Here is a 21,934-nt window from a genome sequence, read left to right on the forward strand (position 1 = left end):
TGTCCATTTCCTATGTTTTGCTGTTAATAGTTTTACCCCTTAATTTTCGCTTTTGGGAGTTGTGAAAAACCCACCGGTCTTTCCCTGCCTACTCCCCGGGGATCTTCTACGCAGGTGGCTAGGGGCAGGCCATCGCTTTTGAATCCCAACCCTGGGGGCGGACAAGCGTGGTAGGATCACCTGGGTAGAGGGTCCTCAGGGATTGGGAAAGGAGGAGTCCTGGTATCCCCCCCTTTTTCTAGTCCCGACTTATCCTACCCTCCCTCTACTCTCGTAGGGTATTATCATGCATGCAGCCCTACCCAAAGACTTTCCAACAGACATTCACCCTTGGAGGAAAGTAAGGGAATATAAAACTCCAGGGCAGCAAACCCCTTTTTCTACCTACGACATCGACCTACCCTCTCGGCTCTCTAATCTTATAAACTACGGTGAGACCCAATATTTTCCTTCCCTGTTAACATCATTTACTGAGGGTACCAGAGTGAAAGAACCAGAACCACCAACCTCTTGTTGTCATCATTGTGATAAGATTAGGAGAAGATTTGACACATCATACCCTAACACTCATGAACATTACCCTAACATTGAGAATGGAAAGAGAAAGCTAACAACAATACCACTTTCCTGTCATAAGGACACCCCTTGACCGGAAACATGGTATCCCCCTTCCTTGATAATGACATACCCAATCCCCCCTCAACCTTCATAAGATGTACACAAGCACACACTCCTCTTCCCCCCGCACCCCAAGTTTTACTTTAGTACTGTGATGAAGAAGAGAAAGTGAGTAGGAGTACAGACTTCCTATGAGAAACACCACTATGGTACTGGGACGAAGAAGATGCAGAACAAGGCACATCAACACCTTAATTTTCAATATCCAACTAACGAAGTCAGGCAATTGATATTAACCATGCACACCTGTAGCCTGTCGGGTACACAGGACAGTATAAAAGGCACCCAAGCACTCAGTGGTGGAACGAGTTGGGAGGAGAGGTGTGGAGCCGTGGCTGCCCGAGACCAGCCGGGAAAATCCAGGACGCCGAGACGCTGAGGGTTTGCACGAGCAGGCACACTTTAGCAGCGTGGCTAGAAGCCTGCCACTCCAGTTGCAAGACAAGATCTGGAAAAGGGAGCCGGGAGGCGTGCTAATCCCTTTTTAGGTAAGTACAAAGAGCTTGTTACCCAGGGCCAAGACAGAGACCCAGCAGTGTCTGAGAGGTAGATGGGAAGACCCTGACCTCAGACTGCAAGAATGCTGTCAGTAAAAGGAAGAAAACGCAACCGGAGAGGCAAGCGGTCTGAAAGGATCCCTTAGGGGCCAGTTACAGAGATGCATCTTGACAAAAAAAAGGCACTGTGAACTTTTGTCAAGCCAATCTGAGTTGCCAAATGAATCCAGAGAACCTGTGGAACATTACTTTGAATATTACCCAAGTGCCTTGAACTTGGGTAAGTAAGGGAGCTACGGAAAAGCTCCATTGCCACATTAATTTTACTTTGAACACTATTGAGTGGGTCAAATCCCATACACACTGTTACTCTGCAAAAGTGAGGGCAAGCATAGGTTTTGACAAGTATCTTTCTTTTGACTGACAGACTTAAACTTCCCTTAGTTTTGCTTCCGTTAGGGAACATTACCACCTTAGAGTTAGTGCAAGTTAGGCATTTTCCCATCCTGACCATTGCAAATAAAGGTTTTAAAAATCTACTTATCTGCCTGTGTCATCTCTTGATACCATGCCTGTCTTACAGAGTATTTGCCTATTTTTAGGGAGTAAAAGTGTCTAATACACGCCATATCTGTAGGACTACTTGAATGCGGTCAGTTCCCCGTTACCTCTGTCACATCTGTGGTCAGTCTCAGCTGAGGCACCAGGGATTGAATGTCTGTGAATTCTGACATACCCATTTGTTGGAAAAGCTAGTGCTGTAGAGGTCAATAGTGGCCGGCTCTCGAGTACACTAAAGCAGCTCAGGGGCCTATCCAGCAATGTGCCTTAAAAAACTTCATTCTCACAAAAATGCAAACATTAATATTACCATGGAAAGGCTGTTAATGTGTTTCCTCCAACTCTGAAGTCTTTCTCAAGGCCAATCAGGCATTTTGACGATCCTCCAAACGGCGTCACTTTTCTCCAGAGGGTAGCCCCTTTCCATGAGGCTATGAAGATGCAGCCGCTAACCAATAGTTCCCCTAGGAGTGGTAAAGTGCAGGAGGACCTCATGGAGAGGAACGCCCCTCCTGAGGATAAGGACGTGAATCCAGGACACAACCCCTTTCTTTAACTCCTGACCCCACAGGTTAATAACACCACCCAAACCTTCACTACCTCTGATCGAGTCTGAAACCATGTGTTATTGCAAACTGTCAGACAATCTCAATGTAATAAGTACAGGGTCGAAGAAGATTCTGAGCACGTTACAATCAAGTAGGAAGAGTGCTCAACCGACTCTTGTCAATCGGACTGACGTCAAGCTGGGGCAGCCCCTACTATTTAAACCAAACCGCAAAGAAGGTCTGTTCGGAAATCGAACGAGAAGGGGAGAGGCTCCAAAAAGGGAGATCAACGTGAAGGAGGTGCTTGGTCGGAAAAAAAAAATATGTTAGGGATGTCCACAGGGTGTAGGCAGTATCAGTAATAGTAGTAGAAAGTGGAGAGTGTGTCTTGCAAGTCAGCAGGACATCTATAGTTGTAGCAGAAGAAGAAGGTGGTGGAAACCAGAGTGCGAGCGAAGGACTGAGGAAAGGCAAAACCGGTCCAGCACCCTACCAGCCCAGGACAGAGAGACTGTGCAATACAAAGGTGAATCTATTAAGAAAAGGTCAATTGAAGCAGAAAAGACTGAGCGTGGGACACCCAGAGAGTATCTTGATAGCCGGCAAAGAGCCAGCATGGTGTCCAGTCAACTGGTCGAAAAAAAACTGGTCGACTGCAATTTGGTCGACGCAATTTGGTCGAAAACCAAATGGTCGAATTTTTTTATTTATTTATATATTTATTTTTCGGGTTTTCGTTTAGTAAAAAAAGGGGTTTTTAGAGAAAAAAAGGGGGTGGGGCGGGACCCCCCCCCCAAAAAAAAAAAAAAAAAAAGGGTTAAAATAATAAAAAAAAAATTCGACCATTTGGTTTTCGACCAAATTGGTTCGACCATTTGTCTGGTCGACCAATTTTTGTTCGACCAAATGTCTGGCAACCGCCAGCATTATCGAAACCAAGAGAAGGAGTGGGGATGGCGGGACCTGTTGCGGGTGGACCGTGGAGCCCGGGAACGACGCCGAAACCTCCAGCACTGACCTACAGTAGAGCTGTGTAGGCAATTAGTGTGAACAATATGCTAACTGGAAGGGCTGGGCGGTCGGGTCAGCACTGAAGGCGCAAACTGCCTCAATCCAAGGGCTGCGAAGCCAAGCAGGCCCCAACAAAAGAAGAAGGAAGAAACAAAGCATCACAGAACAGCCACAGGCAGAACCGGTTATACATTCCCCACCCAGAATAGGGAACAGGAACGGGTGAAAGTCTGGCAGGGAGACACAGGATATGCAAGTGAAAGTAAAAGCACATACAAAAAGAGATTTACTTTGAACCCTGGGCTGGCGCTAAAACATTTGCCTCCAAACAATGAAGATGTGGATCCTTTTGTAGTCGTCCTCGAGAAGATTAACTCCCAGACCCAGGGTTCTTCGAGAGTATCATTGACGTGAACAGTATTCTCTGGGTCTACAGCCCGGGAACGTGCCTCTGAGCCAGATGATGCCTTTTGCGGCACACAGCAGTGCGCAAGAGGGTGTCTTCCTTTCTTTTTCTTAAACACCATATCCTGCCAAGAGTCAGTGCCCCTTTGAAAACCAACGGGACACACATCTTTCCAAAAAGAGAAGGAAGAGAAGTCTTTGTTCCAACTCGGTACGAGAGATGCTGGCCCCAAGAGACCAAAGAGCGATCAACAAGCTTCTTCCCCGTCACAGTTGGGCAAGGTAGAGAAAGTAGAGAAAATAGAGAGGGAACTACAAGATTTGTTAAAGAAGTTGAAGATCAGATAGTCTGGAAGAACTAGGGAGTACGCCAGGAGAAGGGAGTCTCCTAGCCCCACCTAGAAATCGTGGAACTTTGTTTCCTTTTGTTGTCAACATTGAAACCTCTCCTTTGTTTGGGAATCTTGGAACATTTCCTGAACTTGAGAACGCTGCACCTTGAGAGACTTATATCCAGGACAAGGGAGTCATTCTCCTGTTTTTTTTTTTAGAAATAACTCTTTCTCAGAATCGGATTTGTGTTTAAGTGGTATGGATAGAATAGGAGTTTGGACAAGAATGGTGATTTCTATATTTGGACTACATGGACTGCCTGACTGACCAAGTTTTCGTTCTTTTGAGGTAGGGGAACCACCTCTAGTTAGGGATAGATCGGTTTGTTTATTCTATAAATAAAACTCTTAAACAATCACTTTACCACCTTTGATCAACTCCTCATTCCATGCCGCCACAGGAAACACTCTGATGCAACCTGCCCACTTCAGACTTTGCTTGTATATCAAACAGTCTAGTAATGGACACTCAATCATGACCTTCTTCATTCTTCTCTTCATAACCAGTTCCTCATGTAGAGGTTGGATGTGGTGATCAACTGCACCATTAGACACATTCTCTCACTCACCAAAAGACACGCTAGTCACCCTGTGATTCCCATTAGCTACCACGAAGTGACATTTCTATCTTAACAATTCTTTAATGAAAGGCTAACACATTCAACTGGTGGTGCTTTTACCAGCCATCCTTCAATTGCTTCCATGATGGCTAGCGCTGCAATTAATGTTCTACACTGGCATTGTTCAGTCACCCTGGGGGGTCAATCCTGCATGTTTTAGGAGAAATGCACATAGTGTCCTTTACGCAGACTGAGTCCTGATTACCTGTGTCAAGCATTGCTCGAAGCAACGCTACTTCTCCCTCTCCAGAGCGTCCCTTTCCCTGCTCCCACTGCCCGTCCCATCTCCTCTGCGCCCCCTCAGACCCCCCTGAGGCTTCTATGTACAGCACTCTGTTGCCTCCCAGCTGGGCTTGGTCTGTGTAAATCCCATACATCCATTCCCGCGGTTGTCCCAGTGTGCAGTTGTTTACTATGGCAAAGTCACCACCTCATCGAGGTCATTGAGAGGCAGAACAACAAATGTGTAATATAGTCAGATGTAATGGTTCCCCAGGATGGTCCTTAACCACAGAAAAAATGAGAAGTTGTGTGTGTGTGATGCAGTCTTGCAAAAGAGAAGAGGAACAAGGGATGAGCAACATCGAAGCATCATCTTCACGCCTGACCACAAGATTTCATAATCAGGGACCTTTCTACTCAACACTGGTATATTCTCAAAAATGATGCAGAAATCCAGATGGGTGGGAAGCCATCCACATATTACTTTTATGAGAAATGGCCAACACCCTAGGGCAGTATTATGACGAAGAACCAGTATATATGAAAACGTGGGTGGCAACTGGCCACAGGGATTGTACACATTCGCATGCAAGCCCAGCTTGGTATGACGAGTTAGAATGATTAGGCCGACTTAACGCAGACCAGGGTGAACATGTCCTATCAGCTATCGATTTGCACCCGGTAAACACAAGAGTGACCAATCACAATCTGTCTGGCCATTTCTGGGCATATCACCCCCCCACCCCCTGTCACGGGATGAAAGCCACATTCCCCACCTGCCCACAGCACAGCATTTCCCAAGCGCCTAGAGTCCACTATCACTCACCAATGGCTAACTGTGACCCACCTCAGCCTTTGAACTCTTAACCCCTATTACTGTACATATATATATTCCTTCACCTGATTTGTTGAATTGTTTATTTGCAACTGTTTTTCTTTTTGTTTATGCCTTGTGCCTTACTCTGTAACTAAGCTTAAAGTATCCATGTATTCTGTTCTCTGTTGCGCCGAGTTACCTTTGGGTTTGGTGCGCCATACAAATTAATAAACAAACAAACAAAGGGCAAGTGCAAGTTCTGTTGTCGGTGGATAAGTTAAGACACAAACTTGGCCTAGCCATCAACTGAATTATTGCAACAGTGCTTGCGTGGTCTATATTTTGCAATCAAATCAAATCAAATTCTTTAATGTGCTATAGGTTGAAAATAAATTCAAACTTTACACATATATTAATAAACATTAGCATAAAGTCATACACATGAAATCATACTCATAGAATCATCAATCGTAAATCAAAACTCCATATAACTTGTAGTACAAAAATTAAAAATCATGGAAACAAAGAGGAGACCCAAGCTGGAGAAAAACAATAATTAAGTGCATTCCTAATATTGTTTGTAGATACTTTTACAAACCTGCAAGTAAACCACAGAGACCCTTTAAACAGTATGTTGCGGTCCCACTATGACCCGTAGCTTTCCCAAATACAGGCCACTTCTGTTTGATTTAACAATCCAATTCCAACCCGAGCCTAAGTTCAACTCTCAATCATAATATGACTAGATGCATCTTACTACTATTAGTCCTGGGAGGACACAGCAAAACCTGCGACAACGCTCGTCCTGTACACTTAAGAGAGCCCAGCTAGATCCTTAGCTTCTTCCATGTGGAATGTTAATTGGGCATGCTTAAAGCCCCAATCCTGGTTCTATCTGTTGCCAGATATTATAAAGTGCTATGAATAGGTGCATGTTGCAAGTGTTGGTACAATACTGCCAGAATGAAAATTCATGTATAGTGAGCGGATCATGCACAAATTCGCCCAGGAAATGGACAATTGTCTTCTTTAGTGCCGGGCATTGAGTTAGTAGATGCCTGGCTGTCTCTGAGCACAGGGGGGATTTACAAATCCGACATGTTCGTTCTACTGCAGGAATGTTTTCCCGTGCTCCTGTGATGGATAAGGTCGGTAATTGTTCTAATCGGAACAAAATAATGAAACGGCGGAGTCTTCTAGAGGGACAGAGAAAAAGGTAGGCCTGCGGTTTCATGAAGTTATACACTCTGTAATTCACAAAGTGATATGATTTAAGAGTGTCTAAATGGGCAAAATTCTCCAGCCAGTCCCACAGGTCCACCTTTTTCTCAAGTGCATTTAACATTACCTTAGTAACACTTGTCCCTCTGTGAGTCCAGCCAATTTCTTTAAGGAATTTACCCATGATTTTATAAAAAGACGAGGTGGTATGTTTTTTACTTAATTCCTGATGTAAAACTACTAATAGAGGATTGGATGGTCCACTCGTCATTTTAAGGTAGAACCCAGATCTTCTTTTCAAAACCATAGCCCTAAGTGAAGGGAGGCCCAACTCTAATCTTATCAGGGCCATCGGCACACCCGGGGGAAGCCCCAGCATGCGTCGCCAGAACTTTCCCTCTAACACTTGGAGCCACGCCAGATTCGTCGTCAACAGCGACTCGAGGCCATATATGACCATAGGTGCAAAAACTTGCATGTAAAGGTGGCGGGTCCCCCACAAAGTGAAACCCCCTTGTTTATTAGTAAAAGATGCAATAAGTGAGATCACTTGAAGAGCCCTAGTAACACGGCCCTGTCTGCATAGAGCATAATCACCTAGGGGCTCCATTTCCACTCCTAGGTAGCGATAGGACGGGGCGTACTGAATAGAATGTTTATGAACTATTAAATTCACACGGGTTACCCTTTTCCTAGTGAATCTCAACACATTAGTCTTCTCCAAATTGATGGTCAGGCCGTTGATCTTAGCGTATTCCCAAAGAGTATGGGCAGAACGCCTGAGGCCACCAATGGTGTTATCGAGGACTACCAAATCGTCGGCATACGCCAAGACCACACATAGGACTTCGCCTATTTTTGGAGGGCAATTATTTCCCTGTCGCAGGGATGTCATGTACATACAGGTTACATATGAGAGGCGCTGTGACGCAGCCCTGCTTGACCCCTCTGTTTTGCATCACATTTCGGGTCGAGTTGCCCTCCTGATTGAGTCTGAGGCACACGGATGTATCTTGGTGGAGCAATCTAAGGTAATATAACAGACCTGAAGGGCAACCCAACACTTCTAACTTGTTCCAAAGCCTCGCTCTCGGAATAGAATCAAAAGCGGCCTTGAAATCAATAAAGAGTGCGTACAACGGGGGCTGGCCCCTACTTAGCGCCCTCGTACGCAATATGTCCAATACCAAAAGGTTATGCGAAGTAGAAAAATCCCGCCTGAAACCGCATTGGAATCTACTGAGTATACCAGTGTTCTCTACCCATTTTTGCATTTCACTGAGCAAAAGAGAGGCAAAAAGTTTCCCAGTGCCATCCAACTTGGATAAAAGCCTGTAATTGGTTGGATCTGTACAATTGCCTTTTTTAAAAACCGGGATCAAAATAGCAGTTTGCCAAGATCGGGGGATTTTCCCCAGTACAAAGATCTTATTAAAAAGCAAAGACAATAGGTCCGCCCAAAAGGACGGATTTTTTTTTATCACTACATTCGCAAGACCATTAGGACCGGGCGCTCTAGAAGACTTGAGGATGACTATTTTGTTATATATTGCCCCAGGTGACACGTCAAAAGGGGGAAGGATAGGAGGCTTCCCCATAGAGCTACTCTCGGGCCCATCTTCCCCAACATTACGCTTTAGGAGGAATTGTTCCCATATTTTCTCGTTGATTGGATTAGCGTCAGATCCTATGGCCTTCGCTCTATTCTCATTTAACAGTGCCCATATACTTCGGGAACTTCTCGAACAGATAGTTTTAACAAGACGCTGGTAACAATTATTCCTCTCTATTCTCTTAATGCCCTTTATCTCTGTTCTATATCGCTTTTTGGCCGTTCTTAATTTCTCACGATATAAGACTTCAGAGAGGTTCTGGCCTTTTAAGCTACGTATCATTCTTCTAAACCCTCTCTTGGCATCTCTAATTTCCCCATTATACGGGAGAGGAGCACATCCCTCTTTCAACATATACCCCTTTTTGATAGCGGCGTAATGGCCTGAGAACCCTGATATCCACCCTTCAATTTCATTTACAGACATACACTGGAAATCTCCTAATCCATCAGCCACATCCAGATTGAGTGCTTCAGAGGCCGCTTTTACATTCTTCTCCGTCCAAACTATTCTAGTTCCTGAACAGTTGGTTAGAATACTACCGATGTTTAGCTTAGGAGTATCGGGAGTCAGGGTGTGGAATGTACATAGCAATGCTGCATGGTTGCTCCAACTGTTGGGCTCTACCCACATATCAGCCACTCTTGACTGCATCTCGGGGGACATCAGTATATAGTCTAATGTACTCCAGGATGATCCGTTAGACCAAGTATGTTTCCCTGGCCTGTCACCCGGGGTGCGGCCATTGATCATTGCTAGGTCCCAAGATTCAAACAGTTGCATCCACCCCAGGCCTTCCTTCTCCCTCTTTCCATGCGTCATCAGACATCTGGAGCTGAGGCCTGGATTAGAAGCTATAGGAGTTTCATCGGACATGTGATAATTGAAGTCACCCACTACCATAACTGCGGCATTCCTAGTTTCCAATGACCAGGAGGTCAATAAATCCTGTAAAGCCTCTTGTAGAGAGTCTCTTGCTACTGCTCCAGGGGGGTTATAAAGGTTGATAAGAAGAAACTTGACTCTTCCCTCACCATGGGGGTATGCAACTTCCACTGCCAATAATTGATCCTCAGCTCTGCATTGAATTTTACGAGACATCATGGTGTTAACTACCCCCGTAAGTAGGCCGCCGTAGGGGCATCCCTTGCTTCCCCGTTGTGCAGGTGATTGGTATGTCACATAGCCATCCAGAAAGAGAGAGTCCACTGCCCAAGTCTCTTGCAGACAAATACAGCTATGATGGAATAAAAGATCTGCAGAGCCCTCCGTCCTCAATAGATGGGAGAAGCCTCTGCAGTTCCAGGAAAATAATGATAGGCTTCAGTGCTTCTGTAGCAACTGGGGAAGAGACTCCAATAAGGACTTAAGTGCCTGTTGTACTCCAGCCAATAGAGGGTTCTCCCCTGTCACCATCTTAGGGTCATTTGCCGAATTAGATGGTAAGACTGGTACTTCAGGGATTACAGAAAGATCTTTCTCCTGCGGGTCCACATCAATAGCAATATCTACCGCTCTCAGCTCTTCTTTGTGGTTCCGAAGCAGTTGTGCCGTGTTCAGAAACACACAATGTAGAGCAGAGACATTGGGATTAGGGCCCGACAGGGGTTCAATAAACAGAAAATCCTCAGATTTTAATACTCGGAGTTGAGGGATGTGATATAGCCTAGTCAGTAGCTCCGAGCGTGCCAGCCAGGAGTTGTTTTTCCTAGGATATAAATTCTTGATGAAACATATACGGTTTATATGGATTTCCTGCGCATCCTTCTTTTCCTCTGGCGGTGTATGCTCAAGTAGTTCCACCGATAACCGTCCCTCAGGTGAAGAACCTGGCTGAATGAACATGCTTGATTCAAGCTCTTGTTCTGAGCCCTACCCAATTGTTATGTCGATGTCCACTTCATGTGGCTTCTCTTCGGGCATCAGCCAGTCTGAGAGTGGGCCTTTTTTCATCGCCAACCGTGATGCCGCTCTCCTCATTCTTTTCCGAACTTTTTTAGAACATGTTTCATTTGCAGGGTCAGTTCCTATAGTAGGGAGTTGCGGGGCATTTTTAACAGGATTATGTTTAAAAGCCTTCTTTGCCAGTCTACGCTGTTTCTGTGAGAGGGGGCCCCGGGGACTGTGCTCCAGATCTTGGTTTGCTGCCTCTAAAGGGACTTCTTCAATCGCGATGATACTGTCCGGTGCCTCTTGGGCCACACTCTCCTCCCTCTCGGATACTTGACCTTCCATCTCCTCGGCTATTTGCAGAGCGACTGATAAATTATCTTCCGCGTCCTCACGCGGTGTGTCCTTCCGTTCCAATGCTAATGAAATGGGATTGGAGTTTGCCAAGATACGACCCGTCATCTGGAGCAATATTTTCAAGGCAAATTGGAGGGCTCCTACCGACGTTTGGAGCTCAGCTAATTGAGTAGTACTGGGATGGGATCCCATGCCCCCCATTGTCTCGTGATCCGGCTCATCCTCCATCGAGGCCATAGCAAGGTTCGGAGATGTAGATAGACGTTCAGAATATCCCGCAGCATTAAACTCCCCTGCATCAGCAATCGTGCCGTTTTCTTTCTGAGACGGTAAGCCACTTGCCATAGTCTGTGGGGTGTAAGGCTGCATTCCTCTCTGTATTGTCAGACACAGGTCCAAGAGAGAATTGTTATCAATATCATCAAAGTTAGAGGAATTAATAGACAGGCCATCCCTGTTCACCGGTATCGCCCTTTCGTCAATTATGGTGGAATTGATCTCAGGGGGAGGGGTTCACCGGGAAAAACTCTGTGATGGCTCCTTGTGCTACAGGTAGATCATGTTTAGCATTCTTCTTACGTTTGCCCCCTTTTCTATTGGACTCCTTTATCTCCTTCATAGCTTGCGGCTTGTTATTCCTCAGATTATAAATTGAATGAGGAGCTCTCTTCCCCCGCTGCATCTCCGAGTGGAATAGTTCTTAGGAAAAGATTGGGGAATCCGGGGGGGGCTGCCTAACGCTTACTCTGTGTCTTCCAGACCACACAGAGGGGGAAACGTAGGCTATGTAGTCCGGGTCAAAGGCCTTAGCCCGCAGTCCCCGGGGTGATCTCCAAAGTCTCTTCCTCCTCAGAGTACAGTGTTATTTCTTCTACAGGATATCCAATGTAATACAAGGACCCAGTGCCGGGCAACTTTCCCCACGTCCGGGGAAGAGCTTCTTAATTGCCTTCTCCCTTGGAACACAGGACAGTTACACTGTTAAAGGGACCTCCAAGGCCACCACAGACTAGACCTGGGCCAGCCCTTCACTAAGGTGAGCTCCCAATGTTTCTTGGGCTTCAAGCCCTGCTTGATCAGGCGCCCCAGAGAAAAGAAAAAACGAAAAAAGAAAAACAAGGGGCGACCTGGGCTGAGCAAAGTAATCAAACCTGCTGTGGGGAGAGAGCCAGGGCAGTGCCCATCCCCCGTGCCCTGGGCCCCCCCTCTACTTACTTAAACCACCGGGTTAATCCGGCATTAATCCGGCGTTATGCCACGCTTGGTGCAGCCCGGCGCAGCCCAGCCGGTACACCGCAGCCCTTCCGCTCCTCCGCCTGTGCTTAGGGGTGCGTTCGTTTCTCCAGGGACACCGTCGCGCGGGGGCCGCCGCACCATACGCCTATGAATGCGGCTTCCTAGAGGCCCACCTCCCCGATACAGCGAGGACGCGAGGAAGCACCGGGAAAGCCAACAATGCTCGCGAGCCGCTCCCAACCGTTCGACACAACCTAGCCTCGCGTGCTAGAGTAAAGGACCTCACTCTGATCTCCCACTGACGTGTCAAGCCGCACCTCTTCCTCGTCTCAGAGGCCGCTTCCGACACGCTTTTTTTGCAATGCTCACGTTATAAGCTGCACACTGGGAGCACACTAATAATGCTGGAAACACTAATTTAAGAGCACATATGGGCTGTCTGAAAGGCCCATCAACATTACTTGATGGCAGTGCAGAGTAAATGTTCTATGTACAGCGATTTGGTGAAGGCGCCCTACAAATCATCATTTCAATGGGAAACATAACAGAGATCATACTTTGCTCAAGCTGCAAAATGTGCACTAGCCATTGGCTAGTAAAAATGGTGTCCTCCTGAGTAAGAAATGGTGTGCTGTGTGTATTTGGAGAATTGAGGTGGCAAGAGACTTTCTTCAGCTGACTAGTAGCTTGCAACTTGAGATTTCTCCCCTGCTTAACTGATCTCTTTCTGGGCTTTAAAGAGTGTTTGGGAGGAGGCAATGAGGGAATATGATGTCGACACCCAGTAGCTTTATTAAAAATGCACACGGACACATTTCTGCCACAAGGCCATGATATTGTAGAGGCGTTGCACTGTTCCCATAGTAACTATTATACTACTTGCTTTTAAATTATAGAGGACAGTGCAGAGAGGCTGATTCTGTGACTTAAATGACACAATGTGGTATTTGTGGACACTAACCAACACCAGCCACAATACGGTTTGACAGTTTGAAAATAAATAAAAGATTATAATATGTTTTGCTGTTTGCTTCAGAATTTGTAGATGGAGAACTAGTCGCAAGATATTTGATACACATATATTACCAGGCCTCAAAATCTGCACTCGCTATTAGGCGCTGGCGGATAACGGACTCTTGGCGACTAAGACATTGTGTGCTGTGTGAATACTGGAGCGAGCAAGTGCCTTTTTATGTATGGTGTGACAGACATTGGTCGGTGGGGGCATGTACCCCTCGCAATCTGGGGGTATGTGGCTTACCAGGGCCAGAACTACCCCACAGCTGGTGTACAGCAGTTGAGGGGGTGACCGAGTCTCTGGATCTCGGGTATGCGTGGAGCCATGTATGCATATTGGTGTCTCTTTCCCTGACCCGATGCCCGTTAGCCTCCGTCATGGCCAGGTCTCTCATTTTAATTTTGCAGATGATACCCAGGGGACCTGGCAAACAGAATGGTCTATCATCTGGATGAAGGAATACAACTCCCAGCAGGCACAGGCGCTTCAGGCCTCTGGGATGGAGAAGGGATCCTGAGAGGCAGCCCAAAGCAAAGCTGAATAATAGGGGGGTCAGGTACCCCAATGTACCTGGGTTAAACAGACCTGGCCCTGAACAGGAAGAACAAACGGGTCGCCCTAATGGAAATGGAACCGTCCTTATCAATTCAGGAGTCGAATGGGAGACACAACACCTTACCTGATAAGATGTTGTGTCTCCCATTCGACTAACCCAAAAAACCCAGACTGGATACAGGGGACCAGTGGGGGGAGAGGCGGTGAAGCTGGAGCTAGCAGAAAAGGCAAACCCAGTAACACTCCCCAAACCATGTTTCAACAGTGGCTTACTATGTATATAAGAGAGAACCAGATGACGCAGGAGAGCACGTGGCGCGTGGACATAAAGGCAGACTGAAAAGGGGGCGGTGCTAAAGGCCCTTATGAAGAATTTCAGGGGTAGTACCATCCCCCAAGGGAAGGAGTAGGTAGGGTTTGAGGATAGCAGAAAGAAAGAGTGGCCAGGGAACCTTCTCCTTGAGGGAGATTTCCAGGCAGTAAGGGTGTGAGGTGTTCAGGTGAGCCTGGAAGCCGTGCGGGAGAACCAAGAGACCAGAGTGGAGTGTGCAGCAGGAGGAGGAAGAATTGGAGGAGAGTGTTGGTGTGTTTGGAGAGAGTGAAGGTCAGGGGTTGAGATTAATAAGTGGCTACAATTCCGATTTTTGTGAGTGAGAGTGAGACGAGATCAGGAGAGTCAGGAGGGGGTTGGGATTGGAAAAGTGAGAAGGTAGATTGGGAGGGGACGATAAGAGTAGAGATGCTGGGAGAGGGGAAGTGTGGAGCAGAGAAGAGGCAGGAATATTGAAGGCATGAGGCAGGTCGATAAGATCAGGTGTTAGGTGGAGAATAGGAGACAAGAGAAGGAAGAGAACCAATAAGGCCCTCATGAGATGGAGAGTAAAGAGTAACACAGAGAAAGCAGCAGGTAGAATAAGGAGGGTGGAAAACAGAAGGGACAGGCATAGCAAGAGGAGAGTAAGGTTAAAGACTGAAAGACTATCATTAGGAAAAAGTACACACCAGAGTGAGAGACTACCTACTTAGTTTACCTTTATAAGTCTCTGAGGTGGCTAAAAATATAAGATGGCAGCCTTTATGCACCCCTCTGCTAGGGAGAAGTTAGACAGTAGGGTTATCCTGGCTGCAGTGAGTCTGTACTTTGTCAAGACCTTTCGGAGTAGGGAGCATGGTCTAGGAAGGTGGTAGCCCCTTCAGATTTAAGAGGAACGCATTCAGGGAATACCCCTAGACTGGAACCCCCAATTGGCTGTTCTTCTATGGTGTTTTCTGTAATAAAAACCGGAAACAGTTTCTTTTTTCCCCACTTTTTTTGAAAAACATAAACATCGGAAATAGGACTATGGTATAGAACAAAATTAAACTCCCCGCCCCCCTGCACCACCAAGTCACACCCTTATCCTGTACTGCTTTTCTCCCTTCCCCCCCCTGAACCCCCCTCCACCATTGAATGGTGTCTTCTTCTACAAAGTACAACAATCACCAGATTTTTCGGTTGTGGTGTGTGAATAGTCTTTCCTCTTGTTGGTTGGTAATGTTTTTGGCCGCCTCTAGTGAGGCTTCCACTAAATTGAGATAATATCTACCTTGGGTGGACCCTACAGCAAGTGAGGTTGGACACTTTCAAGGTGTGTTTGTCCATCAAGTGCAGACCTTTTATCTGCATATTTTACAGTGCGTTCTTTTAGTTGTTATCCAAATATTTTGCCATAAATTCACCCAGTAACAGTTTCTTTGTCACATAAATGATTCAGAGCCCTGTCATTCTGGCTATCAGCTTGCAGCGTTAAATATTTATCCATGGGAGAACGTTAAGAATATTTCTGGGAATTTAATACAATTTTCCATTTCTATTTTTCCTAAGGCATGTATGACTGATGCATTGGTGAGTCATGTGAATGAAGAACGTTATGGGCAGCCCACCCCAAAATGCATCTCATCCAAGGATTGACTGAAATAACATCATAAATGTGTTGATCTTTCAGAAAACTACAATGAAAATGTATGTTAGATTTGCGATGGCGGCCATGAAAGGCAACATCATGTGACATAATATCGTTCATTGGGTGACTACCTCATCATTTGATGAAGGAGAGTATTTTCCTAAAAAAAAAACACTGGATCGGCCGCATCTTGTATTCTGAAGGTAAACTGGACTGTGAGAATATGGAGAATAATCAAGAAATAAGAATCTGGCCCTGGGTTAGGGAACCCGAGGCCCTCCTGATGTTTGCCCTATTACTCTCATGATCCCGCATCAATGACTGTCTAGGGCTGATGCTGATTAAAAAGCAGAACCATCTGTAGAACCGCAGCAGGATGCCCACCCTTGCGACCCTCTGGTTTAAGTGCCCACTGATATATTTATCTTTTTATTAGAAAAGGATGGCCACTGGTACTCCAAATCATGGGACCATCCCCCGTGACATTATGCTCTCATTTTGCTTCATATCTCGCCCCCAGACACTTCCAGGTGTCATGAAACAGCCTTACCTCCCCACTCACCCCTTAGTGTTTGTGCTCCCAAAGGGTCAGTCCTGGGTTCACTTCTCTTCACTTGCTAGAGCTCTGCTTTTGGCACCTTGATCTCCTTCCATGGTTTCTCCTATCAACTTCGCGCCTCTCCCCGACCTACCCTGACTTGCCGACCGCTACTTTCACCTATCAGCACTGAAACCACTGTACATATGTATATAATATCCTCTTGCAAATGTATATAATGATTCTTTATTAGACCTGCATATAGGAACCCATGTGTAATGATTCTCTGTTATACCTGCATATCTGTAACCTTGTACAAATTGCGCCCTGATGCCTCCGGGCCTGTTGGTTTGCGCGTTATAAATAAATAAAATACAAATACAAATACAAACTTTGCTCATGACACTCAGATTTTTTTCTCCTTTCCCTCCTTATCTGACGAACTACAGTTAAACATTTTGAACTGTCTTTCTGCCCTAAAATACTGGATGACATCTCACTCGCTGATGCTCAACTCCACTAAGACTGAAGTTCTCTACTTCCCACCCAAACAGGCCATCTCTTCCTCTCCCCCTCTTCAATTCTTCTCTTCTGACCCATCTTACAATTCTCCCTCTTCATCTCCAAATCTGCCACTGCGGCCAGACTTAATCTCCTCAACATCAGAAAACTAAGACAACGTCTCCCCTTCGACACTGTTTAGCAGCCAATCTCCGCTTTAACACGCTCCCAATCGGACTACTCTGCCAGTCTACTCTATGGTCTTCCCGATTATGCTTTCTCACCTCTCGACAAAGTTCTCAACTTCGCTGTCTGTACACTCTTCAACCTTCCCGCCTTCACCTCCCAACCGGCGTCAGTTGGCTCGTTATCTATGAGATCGAGAGAAAGTAGAATCTACAGACTTGTCACGCCCTACCTATCGGCCCATCTCACTCCCTACTCTCCCCCTCGCTCTCTGCAATCATCCTCAGCTCACCTCCTTCCCACCTCTCGTGCCCAGTGCGCTCCCTCTCGTTTCCGCTCTCTTCCTCTCCTCCTCACTCTGGAATTGTCTTTGGCTCCCTCTATGCACTACTCCCACTATCTCCATTTAAATCCAACCTCCTCCTAGCTCGCCTCCTTTCTGAAAATTCCTGTTCTCCTGTCCCCCCACCTCTCTACGACAACCACACTGCACTTATCCCTCAGCCCTTCATCCTAAATCGTAGCACGACTTCCTCCACACTCTCATTCCTATATCATGCTCTAATGTCCTTGCCCCAGGTTCATGTTTCCACCATCCCTGGCAGCAACTGCTCTTGTGTAGATATTGTTAAGGACTCTGGTCCTCCACTCTGTAAATCAATGTTACAATGTTTTGTGGGCATTTTTTCCTTTAATTTTCATTAAATACGATAAAATAAACTGAGACAGAATGTAAGTGGACCTGCCTTGATAAAGCCTTCCAAGTGGGCCGAAAAAACATCAGTAGTCTGATGGTGTCTGTAGAAAGCCATTCATTTTCACATTTTTTGTATCATTGAGACCCATGGCCAGAATGTGACTTTTGTAGTTAAAAATAAAACGTGTGGTCGATCATGTGTTTATTACCTGAGTTCTCGGAGCAAAATCTTTGGCGACAGTGCAAAGTTGGTGCCTCTCGGTGCAAAGTTGGTGCCTCTCGGTGCAAAGTTAGTGCCTCTCGGTGCAGACTTGTGTTGGGGCACCCGATGCAGCTACGGATTGTGTCCAGGCAAATAGAGGAGATGTGTGGCTCATTGTGCGCCAAGACATACAAATGCCCCGGATCGCATTCCTAGGGGTTAACTAAAACCCACACACATGGCAGTGCACCCAGTTTGCTTTTTGAGATGGGCATTTCGCATGTCAGAATGCTCGTGGGCCCACTAAACAGAACCCACTCACTCCCTAATTCCTGTAATGTTCCAACAAGCGGTAAATGGCGTTCCAGCCTCCGTCTGCTTCCTCCCCACAAACAGTTCACACTGCCGCCAAGAGGGAAGGGCTCCAAGTGTTGCCAGGCGTTGCCACACACTGAAACATAGGTTGGCCACTCCTGTGCCAAGCGTTACCAAAGTCAGACACACATGTTGGGTTCTTCCTGTACCAAAGGTTACCACTATCAACGCTTGATGACCCCTCTCCCCGCCCCCATCTGTGCCAAGCATTAATGGGGTAACCGACATACATGTTGAAACCTTGCAGTGCCAAGCGATGCCATGGTCACAGACACACAGGCGGGGGCCCTCCCATGTCAAGCTTTGCTGGGGACCGACATCTACAGGTTCGGCTCCTCGTGGGGCAACCGATGCCATAGTCGAGAGACACAGCCCCCCCCATCGAAAACACACGTGTACCACCATAGTCACAGACACACACGAGCGGCCTTTGCTGTGCCAACCATTGCCATGGTCAAAGGCTCAAACAGGTTGCTTCATCCTGTGTAAAGGGTTAACACAGACATACAGGTTGGCCCTGCCAGAACCTAGAAAACCTCGTGGCCCCTGCTATGCCATGGCTGAAGACACCCTCCCGAACACCCCACCCCTCGGCCCCTCGCGGCGGGCGCATGTGCAGGCCCCCTTCTGCGCCGGCGGCACGGGCGCGCTGCTCCTTGCAGGTCGGCGGGTTCTCTTCCAGCGTCTGAAGTGCTTTGTTTATCTCGGTCCCAGCTTCCTGCCTCGCCGACCATGTTTATAATGAAGTCGCTCTTCTGGCACACACGCACTGCACCAACCAAAACGGACGTCGTCTTTGTACAAAGCTCAGGCAAGTGCACGCCACCCGGCGCAAATCAACCCCCTCTGCCCCCGAGTGCCCTCTGCTGAGGAAACGAACTGTGTGAAACAGGCGCAGGTCGGACATCCGAGCAACGCGGGGGCGGGGCATTCACCGGTGGGGAGTCGGGGTGTGACAGAAAGTCACTCGGCTTCATGTGTGTTAAACACGCCTTATTATACAGCAAACACAAGCCGTTAACCCAGGAAGCACACCTTCAAGTCTACACTAATGCATAGGTGGCAAGCACGGGGATTACTGAACATAATACATGACCGAAACTGTGCATTAAAAGACACCATCTAAATGTGCATACGGCGTTAAAGTAACGCACTGAAGGGTGCACTGAACCCCACAAAAGCACACCCCACTAAGCCTGGTTATCTACGTCCAGGCCCTTCATTAACGCGCATGTTCAAGGTGTGTATTACATTTTGTCAACATACACGCCAAGTGACTAAAAGTCTGAATGCAGCAAAAGCATCAACAAGTGCATTTACAGCACACCCACAGGAAGCAGATTAAACCACATTAACCCGTCAAGAAATCAAGTAAACCCTGCACTCAAGCAGATCAAGAAGTACAGTAAAGTCACCTTTATTGCATCAACTAGTGCGTTCGACTCTCTATTACAATACGCAATCGAGGAATCCAAGAGACTCTGTATTACAGCAAACCATCAGTGAATTATTTGTCGCGGTTTTCCGGAGTGCAGAGCCTTTTCCATTGCTTGGGAGCACCATAAATGCTTCTTTAAAAAAATACTTTTTCATGCAACTTTTAAGCGCACATAACACCAGTTAATTAATACTTGGCTCAAAATGGGCAGAGCTCTCTCCCCACAAATGCAGGCTCCCCGCCCTTCACCGCCTTTCTAGGAGGTCTCTCCTACATGCTCAAGATTCAATTCTGCACCGAGGCATCTGAAGGGGGGGGGGGGCATAAACCTCTGCATAATCACAAGCCAGTGGGGCTCATTGGGTCCCATACATGGCTAAGCTCCAATTACCATAGGCAGTTTTAAGGGGCATTGCAATCCTGGAAGAAATGGGGTGGCATGGGGCAAATATACAATTACCAAAATATAACCACCAGATCCCAACTGGCCTACAAGAAGGCAGAGCATCGGTTGGAGACATCGTCCCCCCGGCAAGAGGCTGCCCCTCTGCTTGCCTACGCTGCATCAAGTGGGAACCCGCCATTCTAAGGCTGCAGCCGAGAGGATAAGGTGTTTACCGATGGGCGACTGCAGACTCAATTAGACACAGCGATGACCATGGACCTGCAATCGCTTGGCAAAGTAAAGGCTTGGAATCGGCCAACTCAACAACCGACCGACGATACTGTTAAACCGGGAGAGACAGGGCCAAGCTTGGTAAACAGAACTCCACACCAGACCGAGAATGTTTCTGGGAGAACTAAAGCACCAAACCTCTAAAATAAGGAGAAATAGTTACCCAAGCAATTATATGATAGGTTATTTATAGCACGCTTAATTCCCAGAGGTTTCTAAGCGCGGACCAGGGGATCGAATCTGAGTTGCTCCGTGTAGTCTTGCTTCCAATGCGAGCACGTTGCCCCCCAGCTATCCTCCCAAGACAGGCAGGCACTGGACAGTTATCGGGAGCAGGGGACATCCTCCAATTGCACAGATACTCACACATACCAATATGCTGACTCTCTCCTCTGCACCAACACACAACAGAATGCAGCTATACCCCTCGATTAATTCGGCCAGGCTGCACACTTAATTATACACACCATGAACACCTCAACGATCTTTAGAACGCAGCTATCCCACACGAAAAATCGGCCTAGCTGAACGCATAATCTCATATACAAGCACCACCTCTGCCAGAATGTAGCTACCCCCAAATCTAATTGGCCTTGTTGCACACATACTACTGATCCCACACAACCGCGACACCACTCCTAACATTACAATGCAGCTACCCACCATGAAGATTCGGCCTGGTTGCACATATACAAAGGGCCCCCAACGCTGCTTACTACTCTAGTCTCTCCACTAACCTCTACGACGGTCCCAGAGAGCGTTCAACCCACAGCGCTTTGAGATCATACCAATGGTAAAAATGGTGCTATACAAATGCCAAATAACAAAGCCAGAAAGAGGGAGGTCAACCCATTCGAAAGTATGGGGTATCAACATTCAGTCCGTGTTCACTATTACAGTGCAATGACAGCCACATCGGCCACTGCTGATCGTTCAAAGCAGTCCACAGAGCCCACACCAAGGTACTTACTTGCAGGTGAAGGCGTGCTGTATCCGCTGACAGGAAGCTGGTGTGGAATCCCTGCCAGAGATCCTGGTGGGGACAGGCCTCCCAGCATGTGCGGAAAAAAGAAGGCATAATGCGGCACAGGGTAGCCGTTCATGTGCCCACCCCCAGACGGGCATGAGCCTCCGTTACTTGCCATCTACGAGTGATCAAGGAAGGCCCAGTCCAATCCCTGTGGTTCGATGGGTTCAAGTAGCGCGCTGGTGTAGTAAGTGGGGGTGTGGAGGGGGGTGTCACCATTGAGTCATGCCCCCCTCCATCCCCCAAAAAATCAACTCCACAAACACCAAGCAAATTTACAAACAAACCGAGGTCCAGTTACATTCCTTGACTTAAACTACTCCTCTGCTCGTCCAATCTGGTCCCACCATCCACTGCGGGGTATAGAAAGTAAAAAAGACCACCCAATGGCACCAAGACTTGCAATCCAACGGAAACCAGAGTTCTCAGATCCAAGGTTATGCAATCCACAAATCGAGGTACAATCCTGGGTTGCGTTTCTGGGCTGCGATTCTCATGCACGAGTCTATACCACACTCATAGCCCCCAATCCTGGTCTAGAGCGTGTCACTGGGACACTAGCAAGTCTTGCTGGTGTGTTCAGTTGTCCAACCCTTGTGCTTTGCAGGGCTGGTCACACCATGTTGTCGCAACAGTGAGAAATGTGTCGTTTGCTCTGTTCAGATATTCCATATCTTCCAAGTGCCTGCAAGAAAGAAGCAAAATGTTAA

At 47.1% G+C, this 21,934-nt stretch overlaps 1 protein-coding gene across 1 annotated transcript in view; it reads right to left on the minus strand.

Moving 5' to 3' along the window:
• RARA (retinoic acid receptor alpha) overlaps positions 1-21,934 on the minus strand; it is a 513,885-nt gene that overhangs the window by 257,110 nt on the left and 234,841 nt on the right. The window contains exon 2 of the mRNA XM_069634570.1: positions 21,168-21,909. Within this exon, the coding sequence (XP_069490671.1) occupies positions 21,168-21,342 (175 nt within the window). The 5' untranslated portion in view covers positions 21,343-21,909. The remainder of the gene's footprint in view (positions 1-21,167; positions 21,910-21,934) is intronic.

The sequence above is a fragment of the Ambystoma mexicanum genome, chromosome 13 (assembly GCF_040938575.1).
Source record: "Ambystoma mexicanum isolate Mex_15411 chromosome 13, UKY_AmexF1_1, whole genome shotgun sequence".
NCBI classification, from domain to species: domain Eukaryota; kingdom Metazoa; phylum Chordata; class Amphibia; order Caudata; family Ambystomatidae; genus Ambystoma; species Ambystoma mexicanum.